Below are 19496 nucleotides of genomic sequence, written 5' to 3' on the forward strand. Positions count from 1 at the left end.
TCACAGCCAATTCTGTCAATTTCTTGTAACCTTTTAGTGAAATTACAGCATATAATAATGATTAGGAGATGAATACATTTTTGAAAAGCCTAATAAAACCGTGTTTTGCCCATGAACCCTGTTAGAAATCTGCAATTTGCACCTCATTGCAAATCTTCTCTTCCCTTTTCCAGGTTCCATCTGAGTAGGAGGCGGCAACAAAAGACCAAATGCCATGGATGTATTCAATTTCACCTACTGGAATGCCTCTGAAGGCAACGACACAGAAGCTGTGGACGAGAGCGAAAGCGCCTACAAGACTGTGGAGGTGGTGTTCATTGTGTTGGTGGCCGGTTCCCTCAGTCTAGTTACAGTTATTGGAAATATCCTGGTCATGCTATCCATCAAAGTTAATAGGAACCTACAGACGGTCAACAACTATTTCTTGTTCAGCCTTGCATGTGCTGACCTAATTATTGGACTATGCTCTATGAACTTGTACACAGTCTACATAGTAATCGGGTACTGGCCCCTGGGGCCCGTGGTGTGCGACCTGTGGCTAGCCTTGGACTATGTTGTCAGCAATGCATCTGTCATGAATCTTCTCATTATAAGCTTTGACAGATATTTCTGTGTTACCAAGCCTCTCAGCTACCCTGTCAAAAGGACCACCAAGATGGCGGGAATGATGATTGCTGCAGCCTGGGTCTTGTCTTTCATCCTCTGGGCACCAGCCATCCTCTTCTGGCAGTTCATTGTTGGTGGGCGGACAGTGCCTGAGAAGGAGTGCTACATCCAGTTCTTCTCCAATGCAGCAGTCACATTCGGCACTGCCATTGCCGCCTTTTACCTGCCCGTCATCATCATGATCCAACTCTACTGGCAGATCTCCAGAGCGAGCAAGTGCCGTGTGAAGAAGGAACACCGCAAGCCATCGGGAGTGAATCCAGAGACCCTGTCCCCCGGCCAGAGGACGAATAACATGCCAAAGCCTAACAATAACAATGTTTTAGCAGAGGACACAGGACTTTCCCGGGGCCAGAATGCTGATGAAGGAGCCAACCAGCATGATGGAAAGCTCCAAAATGGTAAGGGACCCTCCTCGACAACGGCCGAAGGTGAAGCCGAAGGCGATGAGGTGGCGAGGGAGAACTGCACTCCTGGGGAAGAGAAGGAAAGCTCCAATGATTCAACATCTGGCAGCGCGGCTGCATCCAATCAGAAGGATGACGAGGCGGCGTCGTCTGCCGTGAACTCAGGCGCAGAGACGAGCCAGCCAATCGCATATCAGCGAGCCAAAGCGGGGGGTTCCAAACTCACCTGCATCAAGATCAAGACTAAATCCCCCAAAGGTGACTGCTACACCCCGTCCAACGCCACGGTGGAGATCGTCCCAGCGAACGAGCGGCAGAATCACGTGGCACGGAAGATCGTGAAAATGACAAAGCAGCCTCCTAAGAAGAAGAAAGCGCCGCCATCAAGGGAGAAAAAAGTGACCCGCACCATAATGGCCATCCTGGTCGCTTTTGTAGCCACCTGGACGCCTTATAATGTCATGGTACTTATTAACACCTTCTGCTCCAGCTGCATCCCCAACACCATGTGGACTATTGGCTACTGGCTGTGCTACATCAACAGCACCATCAACCCAGCCTGCTACGCGCTGTGTAACATTACATTCAAAAAGACATTCAAACATCTTCTCCTCTGCCAGTATAAAAATATTAGGTCAGCCAGATAAACACAGACCACTGAAAGTGTTGAAGTGTAAGTTCTCCTGTGTGTCAGTGCCATTTGTGTGTGCGTGCGTGTGCGTGTCAGTAATTTAAGGCCCGTGGGAGAACGCTAAAAAGACTGAAAGAGTATATTTAAAATGACTTTATCTGATTTTATCTTCTTTTTTAATTGCTCTCTCAATAACCAGTTGTAGCACTTTACACAAGTTCAACTGATGCCGGTTGCGTTCGCAGAAGCAGCACAGATAGAGGAGGGTTTTGAGAAATTCAGATTCATTCCGTGCAGTCAGCTCAAAAAAAAAAAGAAGAACAGAGTTTATAAAGCAGAGAGGACTTGAGAGTGACACTGAGCTGATCAGAAATGACAAAAAAAAAAAGAAGATGAGGAGGCGAGGAAGATCTGCACTGGTACAGAAAAACGGGAGAAAACTTCAAAATGGGGAAAATAGGGCTCTCTGAATTTACAAACCTCAGAAGTTTGAAATTCACTGAAGATAACCTGTAGATAACTGTACATATCAGTGCATCCTCAATATTTATGTGCGTGCGTGAGTGTACGAGTGTTTGTGTGTGTGTGTGTGTGTGCTCACTCAGAGTATGCGTGTGCCGTCTGCTGGCCTTCCTTCTGTCATTCTCATCACGGTACTTCCAACCAGCAACATGTAGAATGCAGTGCGGCATCTTGTATAGATTATGTCCATCAGAGGCCATTTAATCCACCATTGGGGATGAGTTTCTATTAAAATGTTAAATGTCAATTGTAATTTAGCCATGTAATTTAATGCAGTCGTTCCCAATTATTTTAAGTTTAAAGGTCCGGGTCAGCCATTTACATTAAGGTGCAGGTGAGTAATAACACAGCTTAGTTTGCTATATTATTATGCGTTTTATGTTTATGAGCTGCATTTTATCCTCCTGGCTAACAAATAAAAAAATATAACGTTGAAATACTTTATAGGGAATATACGTGAGAAAATATGGCATTAAATGAAATGTGCCTCCAACATTTGGACACACATTATAGCAGTAAGCAAAGCATATAGTCTAGAAGCATGCGAAATATATCTCCTTTGTTTCATTAACATTAAAACCAAACCCAAGAAGTCTTTTTTTTTATGTGTGGGATGATTTGTAATTGGTCTTAAAACCTGATGACCAGGGTGACCAAATCACTGCTGCTGCTGAAGGAATAGTTCATCATGTGAACCCTGCAGAATCCATAACGTGCCGTTTCCACATTCTGAACTTTCATTAAAGGAAAAAGGCACTAAATTCAACCTGCCACGTGTCTATTTTAGACAATAGCCAAATAGCTCTGACAACAACAAGCGTGAGCTATGGCTAAATAGAAAGAAAATTAGATTGTTCGGTCGCGCTTCTTGATTTGACAGCCATTCATAGCACATGTCAGCTTCTGCAGCAGCTGTTTGACATATATTGATTATGGCGGTTCTCACATGGCTAATATGCTGGGAACCTCCTCGCTCTGTGGAAATGGTGGCTGGAGCTCAGAGCTGAGGCATATTACCATCTGTGGGAAATCATTATGTGGTAGTGTGGATTTTTCAATGCATGTGAATGAGTGTGTAGTTGCGTAATGTAGGTGTGTGTGTGTGTGTGTGTGTGTGTGTGGTCTTCTGCCAGGTGAGTGTGGGTGTAAATGCTGGTGTGTATGTTTGCTCCAAGAGTGGAGTGTATTTCTGATCACAGGTCCATGACCTTGTGATTTAAATAAGGGCTAATTCCATCACACGTGTTTTTGAAACCATCTCTGTTTTATTTGTAAAACAATTAAGAAATTAGTTAATAAATTATACGTATCATTATTTTTTAATTAAACATAATTAATAGTTGCGCTATTCTTTTTTTCTTTTATTATGAAGGAAATGAGATTTAGTGCAAACGTGTGCTGTGTATTCATGCATGTCACCCATCATTTCAAGCTGTTAGATAATTCTCTTGCATTAATGCATGCTCACCAGTGCTAGCTATGAATATGTATGAGAATGTGCCATCAGGGGGCTGTCAGCAGCTGGTGGTGGGGGGGGGGGGGGGGGGGGGGGGGCTTTACGCAGAATTATGTCTGTGCAGAAAAGCTCCTCAAGGCTGTCTATTTAAAACAAATCTGGGACAGATCTTTTAATAAAAACTCACCATGAGCTCGATCAGATTATGAGACCATGTGGAACGCCTATATGTGATGTTAAAGATTGCCCATTACACGCTTAGCATGTTGCCTGTCCGTTCCCCACTTACTGTTCCACTATTCCCGGATCCTTTTATAGTCTCTGCCCTCCTTTATGAGGTCGTGAATACAATGTAAATATCACATATCATGAAGTCAACATTCTCTCGTTCCGTCGTGCGGATATGAACATGAACATCTGTTTGTGCAGCGCTTGGTGGGATGAAGGTTCTTGTTCTGGCATTTAAATGCCAAAGTTGGAGAAGTCACATTTTTGCATTCAATGCACACACAAAGAAACCTGGAAACCTATTCTAATACGGTAAATTATATGTTGAAGTTACGTACTGGAGCCATTTAACTTTGTTTGGACTAAAAATCAAGTTTGATTTAACATCAACTTGTGCAATCTGTTAAATCATGTTGTCGTGGGTACAGTTTGATTAGATTAGAACCGACGAGTCATCAGGTCTCGACTCAAACATTGCAAAATACACATTGGTCCACTTTTCTCAAGTTTCATCCCCTGTAACATGAGAGGCGGACACAATACATGTATCTCATATAAAACACTACAAATACTCTAAGGAGCCTGACTTATTATAAACTGAACTTTAAAATCACATGGATAAGTTGCACGTAAGATCCATTCTTGTTACAAATACTGTCAGTGATAAAATCCAGGTTCTCGCCCGCTCTATTTCTTGACATTCTCATTCGACTTTGTGAAAATGTAGGCCTGAGGCATTTGTCAATGGATTTGTCTGCAGGCTTATTGTTCCAAAATAAGTAATTGTCCTTTGGGAAATAGCCGGAAATGTATTGATTTCCGTTCCTTGAAATGTGAACTTAAGTCCCTTTTTCTCTGTTCAAAATGTCAGGAATATATTCGGGGGGTTAGATTTCTTTTTTTTGATGAACATAAGATGTTTAAAAGCAGGGAAGTACCTGAAAGTACAGAAGAATGAGCAAAATGAAAATGAAAAGTGAGCAGGCCGTGTTGTGTTTTGGACTTTTGTGCCCATTGTTGTCGTGCTTAACGTTTCATAGATGAGTAACAGCTGAATAAATGTGCTTTCCGCCGCCGCTGCTCATACACAGATAGTTCCTGTTGATCTATCAGCGCCGCTTCGCCAGGAACCGAGCCATCCATTCAAGTTCAACATCCGACCGTCCGTCACACTGATACAGTCGAGCCAGGTCTGCCAGACATCTGTCACACTTCTCAGTTGCGGGGCAATGTACTGTCCGGAATATAAGATTAATCCTCGCTAAGCTGCCGTTTGAGTGATACCAGCAAGAGCGTAAGTGGCTCGCAGCTCGAGTAGAGGTTCTGGGGGTCCCGGTTTGAGCAACCGCTCGGGTGTTTGGCAGGAGGTGACGGCTGTTTATCACTTCCTGGAGCTGGGAAGAGACGGCATGCACTTTGAACAGAGCAGCAAAGTTCTCATAAAGCTCCTCCTGTTGCCAAGTTGTCCCGCAGACAAGAACAAAACAACATTCTCGTATCACGCCTTGTTTTTGTTTTGTTTTTTGTATTGGAAGGTGGAACAGGGAGAGGATGAGGAGAGAGAACATGGGCTGACAGAACACAACAAAAAGTGATGTTGGTGACGGTGAGAGAGAACATCAGGCGATAGCGACGACGCTCTGTGCTCTGCTCACATGAAACAGATAAGCTTGTCTTTGTTGTCATGGATTTGGGGCGGTGGGGATTGGGGAGCATGAAGGGCCGTCAGAGACAAAATCGGCAGCGAGAAGATCACACCACGTGTGGACCATGTTTGGACAAGTCACAGCCATTCTGGGGCAGGTCAGCCAAGGGCTTTGCTCCAGGAATCCAAGTGTCCCAGACGAAACCTGCCGACTGGTGTAAACACAGCGTGATCCGGCGCCGTTTACCATCGCTCCTGTGCTTTTATTGCATCGCCTCCGCATGCTGCGAGAAACTAAATCCACCGCTAATACGTAATTACGTCCATACCACGTGCATGTTCATGCACAAGGACAAATGCTGATGTTCCATCCATCGTGCATGTCTACAACAAGTCTTCCCCCCATAAGTAATCAACCGATCACCATGTGCCGTCAGAGCTAGCTGGGCTCCCGTTCGTACGGCTTAATGTCAAAGGGCTAAACTCCTTTTACGGGAGCACACTTGACACGTAACGTTAATCGGAGATGACTTCAAAAACTTCTGGCTTCACTCTCGGGAGGCCGTTGCTGAGAATAATCTGAGCCTGTGTGCAGCCATGCAGAGGCATGATCTCGGCGGCCCGAGCACGCCGCGCAAATTTTATCGGAGAGTGTATATCGACAGATTGTACAGAGCAATTTGAAGTGCCTTATCCAGAGTGACATAAACAAATTGCTCTTTTATCCCGAAATCCCTGTTGTGTCATTGCCTGTGTTGAAAGTGTTTCGGTGCTGCTGAAGCGCAACGTGTCATTCAAATTTCTTGATTTTCTCCTCTTTATTACCGAGACCATTGTGTTTTCCAGCTCTGAGCTCCACGTGCTATAATTTCTTTTATCTTAGCAGCCGCCGCCTGATAGCAGAAAGAAATGGAAGTTTGGACTGAACAATCTAAAATCATGTCACTGCCTTCTAAAGTGCATAACCTGTACAGTACACAAATACACAACAGTGACATATTCCAATACGACCCTGTGTGTGTGTGGGGTGTGTGCGTGCGTGCACGCAGCCTGCTGTGTGATATTTATTTATTTATTTTTAATGGCATCCTCAGCATGAAGACATCTGATTGGACAAAATATCACGACACACGTCAGGGAAGATGTGGATCGTGTGTTTCTCTGTCATCACTCCCTTCTCTTTGAACAGTTTTTCAATAGCAACAGGCTTCCAAAGACTCAGTTTGACACAGACTTTGTGTGGTACTGGAATACACACACACACACACACACATATATGTATAGATATGTATACATTATATTGTACATTTTCTATCATATTTTATAAATCTTATTTCTTTGATCATTGTACAAAGTACAAATGTATTTCAAGTTAGAATGTGATCAGTGTACAGTTGCTTTTGGTGAAAATTGAATCTGCTATTTAAAATCATAAAGATGTGAATATTATGGGGTTATGGAAGTGTTTCAAAGATAATGTGACTATGGTATAATATATGTGTGTGTTTCTCGGGGCATGATTTCCTGTGAAGTTGTTTCCTGTCTTGCAAAATGACCAACCAGATCCAAACATTTCAAATACGGCGCGGCTCGATGGAAGACTTGTGCAGCTAGATGGAGATAATAGATCAAGAAAGAGAAAGAACCTGGACAAGGACAGAATAAAACTAGTTTCAAAGCGACAAGGGCTTCCTTCCAAATTCACATGTACATTTTACAAAGCCTCACCTTGGGATGAAGCTGGTCGCTTGCGTTTCCGGACACACTTTATAACCTTTTGTTTTTGTGGCGCAAATAGAAGTGTTTCCAGTCAAGCTGTTTTGATCTGATCTGAACTTAAAAATGTGCTTTTAAAACAAAATCAACAACAAAAAAGGAAAAAAAAATCATTAGCCTGCTGCAAGTGTGAAATGTTAAAGTATCCATTTTTCATTTGCTTATACCGTATTTGTAAATGTTCGGCACTGTGGCTTCGCTCGCAATAAGGGAAAAAAAAACGTTGATTAATTGCATTGTATATATCTATATGATAATGCATTATAAGTAATTCAAATGTAGTACATTTAAAATGTACATGCACATCTTTAATACCTACAATCTGAATTACCCCTGACCCCTCCCCAGAGTCCTTCATTTATTCTGCACCCCTCCCTCACTACACTTCCTGCAAACTAACGATTTTATTTTCAATGAATTATTGATTGATTATCTGATTTGGACAATACATCTGAGTGTTTTCTATCATTGGCCACTTACAACACTGTAAAATGACCTGCATTCAAGTGGTTTCCCTGTGCCATATTCCCCAAGAATGAAATTCAAATAAAAAAATATATCGAAAAGTGTTAGAGATTCCAGTTTTTGACTGTCGACATGCACAAGGTGGATGAAAAATGTGCTACCTTTATTTTGTATTCATTGTTTTTATTATTATTATTATTGAAAATGGAACAGGAAACAACAGGGAATGTTAACGTCAACTATCCTGGTGAAGATTTTAACTTTTAACAGCAAAAGGTTCTGAGAGTAAAAATCAGCGGGTATAAATTGAGGTACAACAGAGCAGCAGGAGGAGAGAAAAAAAACCAAGTAAAATGGTGTTGGTGGAAAGCATTACTGAAATACGTTTTTGGCTCATTTTAATGATACAAACACGTTAAAAGCTGCAATTTTAATAAAATGCATCATTATTTCAGGACGTGGAACAAAACTTTCCAAATTAGTGTGCTGCTATGCAGCTGTATGGCAAATCCTATCCAATTTGTTCTTCAGAAGATTATCCTAAAAATAGAATAATTAGGTAAGAACACGAGTAAACAAAGCGCCTCCATATCCATTGTTCACCCACTACCGTTGAGTATTATGCCTCCAATTACAACATACAAGCCGTTTCTTAGCAGGTGCTAGAAAGAAGAAACAAGTCAAACATATTTACTAAAGTCATATCCCCACTGGTTTTGTTAAAGCTCTATATGCTCCCTAATGTCAATCTACAGGACATATAAAGAGGAATGGTGTTGAAATACGGAGGCGGACATCTTTCCGCCCTCTTCTTCCTCCCTCTCACTAGCGGGCAGCATAATCAGTCCTTTTGGGTGCGCTCTCGTTTCTTGCCTTCCTTCTTTTGCTTCTTTGCATCTGCAAGCACAGAGGAGATGAAGAGTCACAACCTTGTTTAATGCAGTAACAGCAATGCAGCTCCCCCTGGGGATTGATTTTGTGTCTCTGTGTATCCCCTATGAAATCAACTTGCATTGGTACCCTGGCAGACATTCCACTAGTGAAGTCAGGTAAAACAATAGTATTTATTTTAAGGTAACCCAACAAGAAAAGATATGGAGCCAGTGATGATGATGATGAAGAAAAATTGCCTATTAACAGAAAGAGACCTTGAGCAGGTCCAAGACAAAGCCAGAAGCTCTCGGCTTTGACCATTTTGGCTAACTAAATGGGGTTAAGAGTCAAACAAAAAAGTTGCAATAGGTTGACTGGTGATCTTCTATTGTTTAAGTAGGTGCATTTGTAACCTTCATCCACAGATAGAACCATGTCAGCTGTGTCCAGTTGGATGGACAAGATAGGTTAGCTTTAAATAAACGGAACAAACTCTCACTTTTGGGATGCATGGAAGAGAGCCGTTAACGTAATTAGTGTCACCTTTGTCTTCCTATTAATGACAAGCGCAAATGTCTGCTGTGAAGAAGACCTGGAACTGGTGATTAAAAGCATTTCTCCTGCTTCTCGGTGTGTTTCATCATCGTTTTCGGTCTTTATCCGTCTGTTTTGTAATTCTTTGATGCTTAGCACTTCTATTATTGCCGCTGTATAAGTTATGTTTTCTAACAAGCTATTCAGCTCAGAGATGTTGAAGAGAAATGTCAGCCGATCCTTTGTTCGGACCGAAAAAACCAAGTTCCTGCTGCGGCACTCGGGACTAATTTGAAATCCTCCCACGTTGCTTAAATGTTCTCCCAGCTTCAATGGTTTCATATAAATGGAAGACATGCAAAATGTGAAATGAATATCGGCACGTAATTTACTGTTGCAGAGGGTACAACAGCTGTGGACGCTTTAAAAAACAAAACAATCGATGAACATGGCTGTGAAAAGAATGTAATCCATGCAAAAAAATGTGATGAATCTGGTAATATATGATAAGACAGGGATTCTAAACTCCCGAATCATTTCATTTTTTCCATGAATTATCAACATTCTCCTCCACAACTCACAAATCTTCAATGGCGTGTCGGCGAGCGGCCCCGTACAACAATGAGGTACGCTTCCTCAATGAGGATTCAACAACGTTCTGAGTGTGCATTTAATTGAAATCTTAAAAAAAATCTCTTCTCATATGTATATTTTGGCAGAAAACTTCCACAGGCGTGAAGATTTAGCATGCAAAGCACTCTCAGCCATGCAAATACTGTATATTCCGTTCCTTTATATTTGCTCGTTGGATTCGTTTAGTTTTTCTTTCCTTCCTGCAGTTTATGTCAGAATATACTTCAGGCAGTGAAAAAGACAAACAGACTCGCTTTGACTCTGAATCTGCTTAAGGAAAAAGACTGAGACTCTAATACACAGCTGAAGTACTTTCTACTGCACTTGCACATAACCTTGCCCTCTCTGCTCTCCTGTTCCTATCTTGTCCATTCAAGGTGAGTTGAGAGCAGAATCCTACAAAAAAAAAAAAAAAAAAAAGCCGCGTTTAAAGCCCGTGTTTGTTCTCAGCTACTGCAGAAACACGGCAGATTCAGCAAGAAGCGGAACCACAAGGCTCATTCTGTTCTATAAAACACAACATTTATATTTCGTTTTTGGTCAATTTAAATGATAAGTAGTAGTAGTAGTAGAAGTAGTAATAAAATTACTACTACTACTACTACTTATCATTTAAATTGACCAAAAACGAATTTAATGATAACACAATTAGGATTTATTATATTCCAATTAGCCCCTGAACCATGTGGACTGGATCCTTTTAATTACTGCCTGAAACTACTTCTTGCAAAAAGGCAAGAAATTGCACTGGCATTGCGGCAGGTAAAGTCAACTGATGCGAGAGAGCTCTGAGTAATTATATATTAAACTTATTATACTGAACAATACATTCAAATAGAATAAGAAGCTGCTGTATTTCCCTTCCACAAAATCAAAATCAGAGTGTGTCTCCCTCTGGACATTCTCAGGGAGGTCACCTTTTATTGGGGAATTTTAATCACTTAATATTGTCCCTATAATAGATTACTGTTGCGTAGCTTGATTGAGCCGCCTCAAAACCCCCAAACTCGTCAATTCTTAAGGTTTGTTTTTGCTGTTAGCGACTCCCTTTGTATGCCATCTTTTAATGAGCATAATTATATTCTGTGCTGTTCTGATTGTTAAAGTAATTAACCAGAAGAACAAAATCCAGATGGACTGACACAAACAGAAAGACTCCAAACAAATGAAATGATCAGAAATCCTTTTGTTTAACCCGACATCAGACCAGGCCGGGTGTCCAAACAGTCCCTCGCCCACTTGTGTGTGCCCCCCCCCCCCCCCCGTTCTCCTGGAAGCGGAGGCAGAGGCCTTGAGGTTTCTGCAGGTATTCATGATGTTTCATTTCTGTCACTCTTTGTTCTCCCGTTTGCTCCGCGGGGTCTGCGCTTCACCTGCGCCAGACAGCAAAGCCACGCAAGTCTGAGTCTCAGATCATTCCCGGGGCACCTCTTAGCATCGTCTCCTCCAGAATTTGGAAACGACAGACGCTCCCTCTGTCACATGAACCTGCTGCCGTGAGAGGAAACCTCCCGCCCAAACCCAGAGGTGGCTGCTCAGAATTTCAAATTTGATCAGGTAAATATCTTCTTTCTTCTGGAGGGGTTAGGCAGCCTTGTCTTTCTCCATCTCCAGACATGTCTGTTTGTGTGTGTGATTTTTTATTTTTTTAAATTCTTGATCCTGCAAGTGTCAGTTGTATCGCCAGCCCCTGACACACACAGAAGAACATATACAATCCCCCTCCCTGGACAAACGTCATTGTGCATCAGCACCCCCTCTTTCCATTCCCATCAGCCTCTCTGCTTCCTGGGGCTTATCTTCACCCTGGTGGACACGGGATTTTGTGCCACGCATCACTCAATCACATTCCTGTGATAGCGCGGCCTCTACCCAACAGCCCCCCCCCCCCCTTCATCTCAGCCACTGTCATCTGCTCTCTGCTTCTCTATCACACCTCTTAGCCTGTCACTCCACAGTCTGGCCTTCATCGGCGCTGATGCACTTCAGTACGCAGCCCACAGCACAAGGCTGCAAATCAGATGCATTTTCAGTCACGCACAAGAGCACACACACACACACACACACACACACACACACACACACACACACACACACACACACACATTTCTAGACATAAATCAATATGTAAAATTGACTGGTATTACAAAGTAAATCCAAAGTAAATACTATAACTTAATTTAACTTTGAATTTGATCTTTTTCAGTTTAACATAAGCATATCGTTAGCCTAATAGCACAACAGCCTATAAGTCTTATGCAATGCCCGTTGATAATGGCCAATTTAGCTATGAGGCTAACAATATGTCATCAGTGGACATACTGCAATGAACAATGCTGTTGTTTTTTTTCCTGCAAAGAATTTCTCAATTTCCAGCAAATGTTGTTTAACACTCAAAATAATTGGTGATAAAAAAATGAAATAAAATCCCCCACACTTTCTGTGCACCTTCCCGCGATAGATTCACACATCTACATTTCAACACCGACGTCCTGTATTATATATTTGCTGCGAAGCCTGGCACAGATGGCGAGCGCAGCTCCTCCAGAAATGTACTGTCACATTTAATTAATAATGTGGCGCAGAGCAAAACGTTTAATAGACTCCCTGTTTGAAAATCAAATAAAAGTTTGGCATAAAATCCTAAGACAAACAGAAAAGCAGACAGATGCGTTACAGGAGTCAGAGCCGCAGCGGAAGACATCCTGGAGTAAAGAAAACGGACTCAGAAATCTTCCCTCGGTCTTATCTTGGTATTTCCGTGGCTTCGCTTGACAGTTTCTGTTTGATGAAGTGACAGCAAGGTTAAGCAAACTCCATGCACCAACCTTGTGTGCACACATGTCATCTGTCGAGCGCGATAAGGGCGCAGTTTATGACATTGGCAACGATTCTGCACTCATTATCGTCCAGTTTGGACAGCAAGGCGTTCCACAGGGGGTCGGCGACATCCTTGTTTACACACTCAACAAAGGAGGGCGTCCGGTACCTTGAACTAAATCATGTGTTTGCTATACATCGGTTTCACAGCCATTTTGCCGAGCAAAATGTAATAAAATTGATTTATTTTTATGTGTCCACGTGGTAATTTAATAATTTGCCCTTCCGATTGCTTCATCTTTTTAATTACTGGAATTTTTCTCAGCATGAGGCATGTAGAAATGAAATAGTGGCCTGACTTGGAATGTGATTATATTGTGCTGACGTTGCTACACAGAGTGTGAATGCTACCTGGCCTCGGCTGACTTCAAAATACCTACACAACTTGTGCAGGCATCACAAAGAAGATAGAGGACGTTCACTCCCAAATACAACTCGACTCTGTTACCGTGAAATCCGAATTCAAAGGAAATCTAGATTCTTTCATTTAAGATTTCGACTTCCCGTGTCACAGATAAGATGCACAAACTCCAGGGAGGACAGGAAGGATATCAGCCGTTCAGCTCAATAAACATCCATGTGGTAAACACCCTTCAGCTATGCTTAATTAAGCAAACCAACTAATCCAACAGCCCCTGTAACTGTTTACAGTGATTTGACAGTGCAAGGAAGAACTGTTTTTTGTATATTTCTGCAGAGATGTAGCTTTTGATCAAAATCAATGCAACTGGGCATTTTTTATGGAGAGCAAATGACATTCCGAGCTTTCAAACGCACATTTTTTTTTTTTTTTGACTAAGTTGTATTAGTTATTAAATTAACAATTCAATCTAGCTTCATTTTGGTTGTAACTGTGTTGTAGTATAAATACGCACAATTGGGGATGATACGTTTTGTAAGTAATGCCAATGGATTTGGAAGATCCTTATCAGCGTGTCCTCTCAGGAAGTTGAACGTTTTCTGTATTGGAATGCTGTAATTTCCTCATGTAAGCAAATTGATATCAAGATTTAAAAACAAAAAGGGGGAATGTTGTTCTATGTCAGAGGAAAGGAAACCTCATTGTGAAAAGAGCAACAACAACAAAAAGCCTGTGCAAGGTGAAGGTCGTGGTGGTGGATGGATGGGCAAATCTGTGGCTATCACCAAATGAACAGTGTGTGATTCCTGTGAAAGTCAGACGTTAACATCGACTTATCCTCAGGTGAAATTAGCTAGTAGTTGTACATGCATAATCTAAATAAAGGTGAAGAAGCAAGTAGTCCGAGAACCAAACCAAGTCCAATTGAATGATTTTTACCTTAGCAAACTGGAGATGGAGATCCCTAAAAAGGTTACCTGGGGAAAGTTGTGTAACTACATGATTTTATGAAAGGTTAAATGTGTGAGAAGGAGTGAAATGTTCTTCAACGTGGTGTAATTGTTTGTCTGGCTGCCCAGCAGACATGCACGGTTGTCGTGTAATCCTCTATGAAGATTTGTGTTTGACCTTGTGGTGATTTATACCTTGCAGCTTACCTTGCAGCTTGGTCTTGGGGATTTTCCCACAGGGCTTGGTGGCTGTGACGGTTGCGGCGCAGGTTGCATCCATAAGGGCTCGCTTCAGAACGCCCGTCCTGTTCTTCTTGCCCGTCGCAGGATCGCACTCTCCCCAAGCCTGGAAGTCATACTTGCATTCCCCTGTAGTTCACAGAGGAATCAAATACGTCATTATAGGCTTTTGTTTTGGTGAAGTGGCTCTGAGGGTGATCATATAGGAGCAATCAAGAAGACATTGTGGTAAAATGACCAAAGACAGCTTCTATATTTGTTTTTTTAAAGCAGGCAATTGCAGTCAGGCCTCTTCAGCCTGGGGAGTTCAGCGCCATGCACTTTGAATGGCTGTTTTAATGCCTTGGCCATTATTTCTTTCTCATCACTGCCCAAGATCTAGAATCAGTCCTGCTGAAACCTCATCACCAGACGCTCTTATTTAAGACAACATACGAGCAGGAACAGATGGCGCCTTATGGCTTCTAATATTTCCCATATAATGAAACCCGTTAACGGATGGATGTCATCGAAAACAGACTGGTTCCTGCTCATCCTGACAATAACGGACAAAATGTACAGTGGATCGTTGGAAGTACCTCCAGCAGCACCTCAAATATTTGTTTGGATTAAATATTACATTTAAAACACAGTAAACAAATCCCAGAGGATGCAAGCCTGGTGCAGAAAAGCAGCAGTGGCTTGTGCATGTTCACAGAATGCGTTTGAAGAAGTGTGTGTGTATAGCTGTGTGTTTGTGTAGTATATGTCCGTGTCTTTCATATCTCCCTCCATTATTTTGTTGCTACTCTAGCCAGGCTCCCGAGAGACTGTGACACTCATTCCACAGCTTCCTCTCAGATGAAAGCGTTGGGCCCCTTGTCACTGCCTCTGAAATCCCAGGGTGCTCATCAGAGGATGGGAGAAGGGGACAGAAAGGGGTGAAGAGAGGAGGGGGGCGGTGGGCCAATGACAGGGCCATTGTTGCAAGAATCCAACAGGGATTCCTGAGCATCCACCTTTAAAACACCGCTGTGCCCTAATTTGTCTCAGAGAGGGAGTTTTGTTTGCTGGCTGCCAGGAATCTTGCAGTCAGTCAGCAAGCGACCTTCTTAAGGTGTCCTGTATGTGTGAAGAGAGGACGGAATGGTTGGAAAACATCCAATCTTTTGGATTTCTTTTGGGGTAGGGGGCTGCCTCACAGATTCCATGGAAATCCTTCTGGTAATTTTTTGCAAAATCCTGTCTACAAATAGCAGCAAACCAAATGGGCAGGGGTGAAAGCATCAACTCCTTAATAATACTAAGAATCATAATAATCATGAACAAATTTTTTTTTTTTACACACAAAATATTTTTCACTGAACTATTGAACAGATTTCCATCAAACATGTTTGGAGGACTGGTTTCCAGGATTATTTTTTCCAGACTTTCTACTAATCCACAGACATTATGATTCCACGCTTTTTGTATTTTTACACCTTTTCACTCAGGATTGACTCTGCGATGACATGGTCACCAGTCTTTTCAAGGTTCTTCTTTCTCATATTAATTTGTGAGGATTTTTTTTTTTATCCACTGCAAAAGAAGAAAGGCTAGTTTAATGTGTTTTCTGCCCAGAGGCATGCAACTTTTTGCCACTTCCACAAAACATTTGCTGTTATAATCTATACCGCCAGTTAGCAGGGCCATTATTTCCTGCAGTGTGTTCATCACTCGTGACAGACTCATTGCAGAGCAGCAGGTCGCTGCCTGCCAGGCCTTACTGGGGGGAACAAAAGTCCCTGAGGCTTGTCAGCATAAGACATTTTAGCTGTGAAGGCTGCACAGTCTCAAGCCCAAAAGCAAATGACAAAGTAGGATGATTACGCCTGTGTCTTCCATAATGATGTATCACATCCTTAACAGACATTTCTGTTGCACCTCTAATTAGCCAGCTTTCTCATTCCTATTGTGAGAATGGGACCATTGTTCATATGAATTACAGACCAGTATACATTATGGGGGGAGGCTGTGGGGCAAAGAGGAGGCATGGGGGATTTATAGAGGGATGGAAATTCTCTGGATCTTTTGGCTGTCATAGATGAGCCACACATGTGAAAGAAAACCTGAGCTGAGAGGTAGGTGAGGTGGTGAAGTCTGCAAGGTTCTCCCACACCTCCAAATTTCTTCTTCCAGTTGCAGGGAATCTTGCAGCGTTGGGTTTTGATGGTCTGCCTGCACTCGGTGCCGGTGCGCGTTCCCTCCCTGGTGCCGAGTCCACAATCTCCCTCGTTGGCGACGCACACGCTCCATTGCCACTCCCCGCAGTCTGATTTACGCTCCTTCTTCCCTGCAGGACCAAATGTGAATTAAACCGCTGTAGCATGTTAAAAGTGTGACCTCTGACTTGAGATTGCTGTCAAGAATCGCAACTACATGTACGTTAATTGCCCTAAAGCTGACTGTTTTTCTTTTTAACCTGTCCATTGATTGTTTTCTGATTCAGAAGAAATCATTTCATTGAAGCAGCCTAATAATTCAAGTATCTATTTATATGCAGGACAACACAGTGTCAAAGTAGACAACGTTTTTAATTGAAAATGTAAACTTGCAGTACTTGTAAAAATTAGTATTTACCCCTTGTGGGCTTGTTTTATTATTAGTATTCTCAAGGCAAATGTAATGGGTTTAGTTTCTCGCCTTAATTTCCAATGCAAATTGAGATTTATTTTTTTTTAATTAGGCGGAATCTTGTTTTTTCCCCGTAGTGGGAGTTACCTAACCTATTTTGCCTTTTTCTAAGATAATAGATAATGATCTTTGTTAAATTCTCAAAGTAGGCAAATTACTTTAATCCCAAATGCCTTTTTTTAGTAGTTGTTTCTAAAGAAATTGTTTTGACGGACATCTCTCACAGTGCATCCTGTCAGGGACACACATTATGTCCCCTTTTTTGTGTGTGAGATTTTACGACAGAATTTGTCTTCACCTTGCTTCTCGGCTTTGCCTCTTTCAGCTGCCATCACCGTCAGCACCAGGAGCGCCATCACAGCCACTCGGGTCCATTGCTTCTGTCCATTCATTCTGGAAGAGACACAGGAATTCAGAGGCGACAACTGGTATTTTATTTTGAAGAGTCACGGAAAATGTGTCCGACCTCATCGCAGTCATTTCTTTTGTACACCTCCAGAGACAATCACCTTGCTGATGGTGAGAAACAATCTTCTGCACTTGGACTTATGTAGAAAGATTGAGGCTGGCAAGGAAATGATTGCAAACTGACTCTGAGCCGCTTTGCTCCATTCTCCAAATTTTACTTGTAAATATGAAGCTAAATCTACTTAGCAAATACCTCTGAATCTAAAATAAAAGACTTAAATCGTATACTTAATTATAAGATGTTATCGTAGTGCGTTGTACCTCAGATTTAACACCGCCGGTACGCGCCGCGTGGCAGCAAATCTAATACGCCTGCCAAGAAAAGTCCGCCGAATCCTTCACATGATTGATTTTATACTTTTTCAACCGTCGCAGTGCCAACCCGGTTTTGATTAAGTACTTCAGGCTCCCATTTCCCTCTTTTTTATAATATATATACATTAGAATATTTTTAAGAGGTTCCAAACTATTCATCTTCAAAATGAAGGGGGAGAAAAAAAAAGCACATTTAATCCCAACTCTAAAAAGCTCACACGGCTTCTAAGAGTTTCAGAATCAAAATTCATTCAAGCTTCCCAGATAAAGATCATTTTCCGAGAGAAAGGCATTGTGGCTTTTCAAAAGATAAGAAAGTCCTGCCCTCAAGTTAGTCACAGACAGACTGATGGGCTCTCGGTGCAGCGTTGGCACAAAAGGAGCTGGGGGTTGATGACTTTGTGTGAGCGCACCATCGAGCCGGTTGAAGCAAGAAACAGGTCTTGACATTAAACGGAATTAACCATTTCCTGTGCAGAGGAGAATCCTCGTCCTCCTCCTCCTCCTGGTAATAAATAGAATGAAATCCTCTCCCGGCCATGTAATGCCTATTTTCAGAGAATGACAGCATCTATAATGGATGACTGGGTGGATGGCGGCGTATAACTATAATTTGGAAGGCACGTGCACTTCCCTGTGTAAGAAGCGCTGGAGGATTGCCAAGCTTAAAGGATATCACCATGCTCGCCTCCGTTAATGCTCTACCTCTCTCGCAACAAACACGCAGCCAGACACGCCTGTGACTCAACACTTTGTCATAGGGAGAAGAAGAGCGTTTCGGTTTGTTTGTTTTTTCCCTTCAAGGCCCCCCCCCCCACCCGGCAACCTGACCTTGGCGCATCGCTTCGGATATGCATAACTGAACTAAAGCCACTGGGGGGGGTTGTAATGGCACATTTGGTTTGAGGGGTTGAAAAGTGGCACATCCTGTGCAGGTTAGATGATGGAACTCTTCTCAGAATGATGTCCTATAAACTAAACTACAAGGACACATGGAGAGCTTGTACCTCTGTCAAGGCTGCAAAACAATTTCCTGAATCCCCACCTTGATCTGGATGCTTCTAAAAAAAATCTAAGATCTTCATTGTTCCAAGGGCCACCTCTCTACAAAATGTTATTAACGTAGAGAAGAGATTCTTGTCAAAACTTATCGCAATGAAAACAGTTGGCAATGAAAACAGAACCTTGACAGCCGAGACAAAAAGGATGCGGTTTGTTTGGGATTATAAATATGTAATCTGTCTTCCTTTTAAGGTTACAAAAGTAGCTCAACTCGGCAAATGTTAGCTATCTCATTTCTTTTGGTGAGGAATGAGAAAAGCAGAACTAAAGGACAGGGGTTTTTTTTGCGCTCCATCCTTTAGATTTTTGTCTACATGTTAGGGAGACATTGGGTGAGATTCTTTATCAAGGACTTGAATGCAGTGGAGATTTATCAAAAGAAAAAGCCCTGTGACCCTTGTTTGATTTTTTACATCAGCTCACTAATCTAATGAACGCATTTAACTCATGTTATTTAAAGTTACGAATGCAATGCAATCTAGGAGTGGTAACAAACAGATCACTCAGGAGCATATGAGGAAAGAAAATACGTTAGCCGTTTTAATCTGTAGCGATTAAATCCGAATATGCAGCAAAGACAGCAACGCACTCTTGCGGTGCAGACAAACACACTCTCTCGTCATCCTCTTATTGGGAATGACGTCATTACTGTTGAGACGATGGAGGCGACTATGTTGACAAGTGAGCTCCTTCGCCTCCGCCTGAAGTTAAAGGAGGAGGGGTTAAATTAGG

General features: G+C 42.2%; 2 protein-coding genes across 2 annotated transcripts; one reads left to right on the top strand and one right to left on the bottom strand.

Moving 5' to 3' along the window:
* Positions 1–205: 205 nt before the first annotated feature.
* On the top strand, positions 206–1720 carry LOC137913952 (muscarinic acetylcholine receptor M2-like). Its single transcript, XM_068757574.1, has one exon. It carries the CDS (start codon positions 215–217, stop codon positions 1718–1720), a length of 1506 nt encoding a protein of 501 aa, XP_068613675.1. The 5' UTR covers positions 206–214.
* Positions 1721–8637: 6917 nt separating this feature from the next.
* Positions 8638–17311, bottom strand: LOC137913957 (pleiotrophin-A-like). Its single transcript, XM_068757578.1, has 4 exons — positions 17218–17311; positions 16405–16578; positions 14235–14396; positions 8638–8693 (listed from the first exon to the last, which is right to left on the bottom strand). Exons 1-4 carry the CDS (start codon positions 17309–17311, stop codon positions 8638–8640), a joined length of 486 nt encoding a protein of 161 aa, XP_068613679.1.
* Between the last annotated feature and the right edge of the window lie 2185 nt (positions 17312–19496).

This window comes from Brachionichthys hirsutus, unplaced genomic scaffold (genome assembly GCF_040956055.1).
Source record: "Brachionichthys hirsutus isolate HB-005 unplaced genomic scaffold, CSIRO-AGI_Bhir_v1 contig_887, whole genome shotgun sequence".
Lineage (NCBI taxonomy): Eukaryota > Metazoa > Chordata > Actinopteri > Lophiiformes > Brachionichthyidae > Brachionichthys > Brachionichthys hirsutus.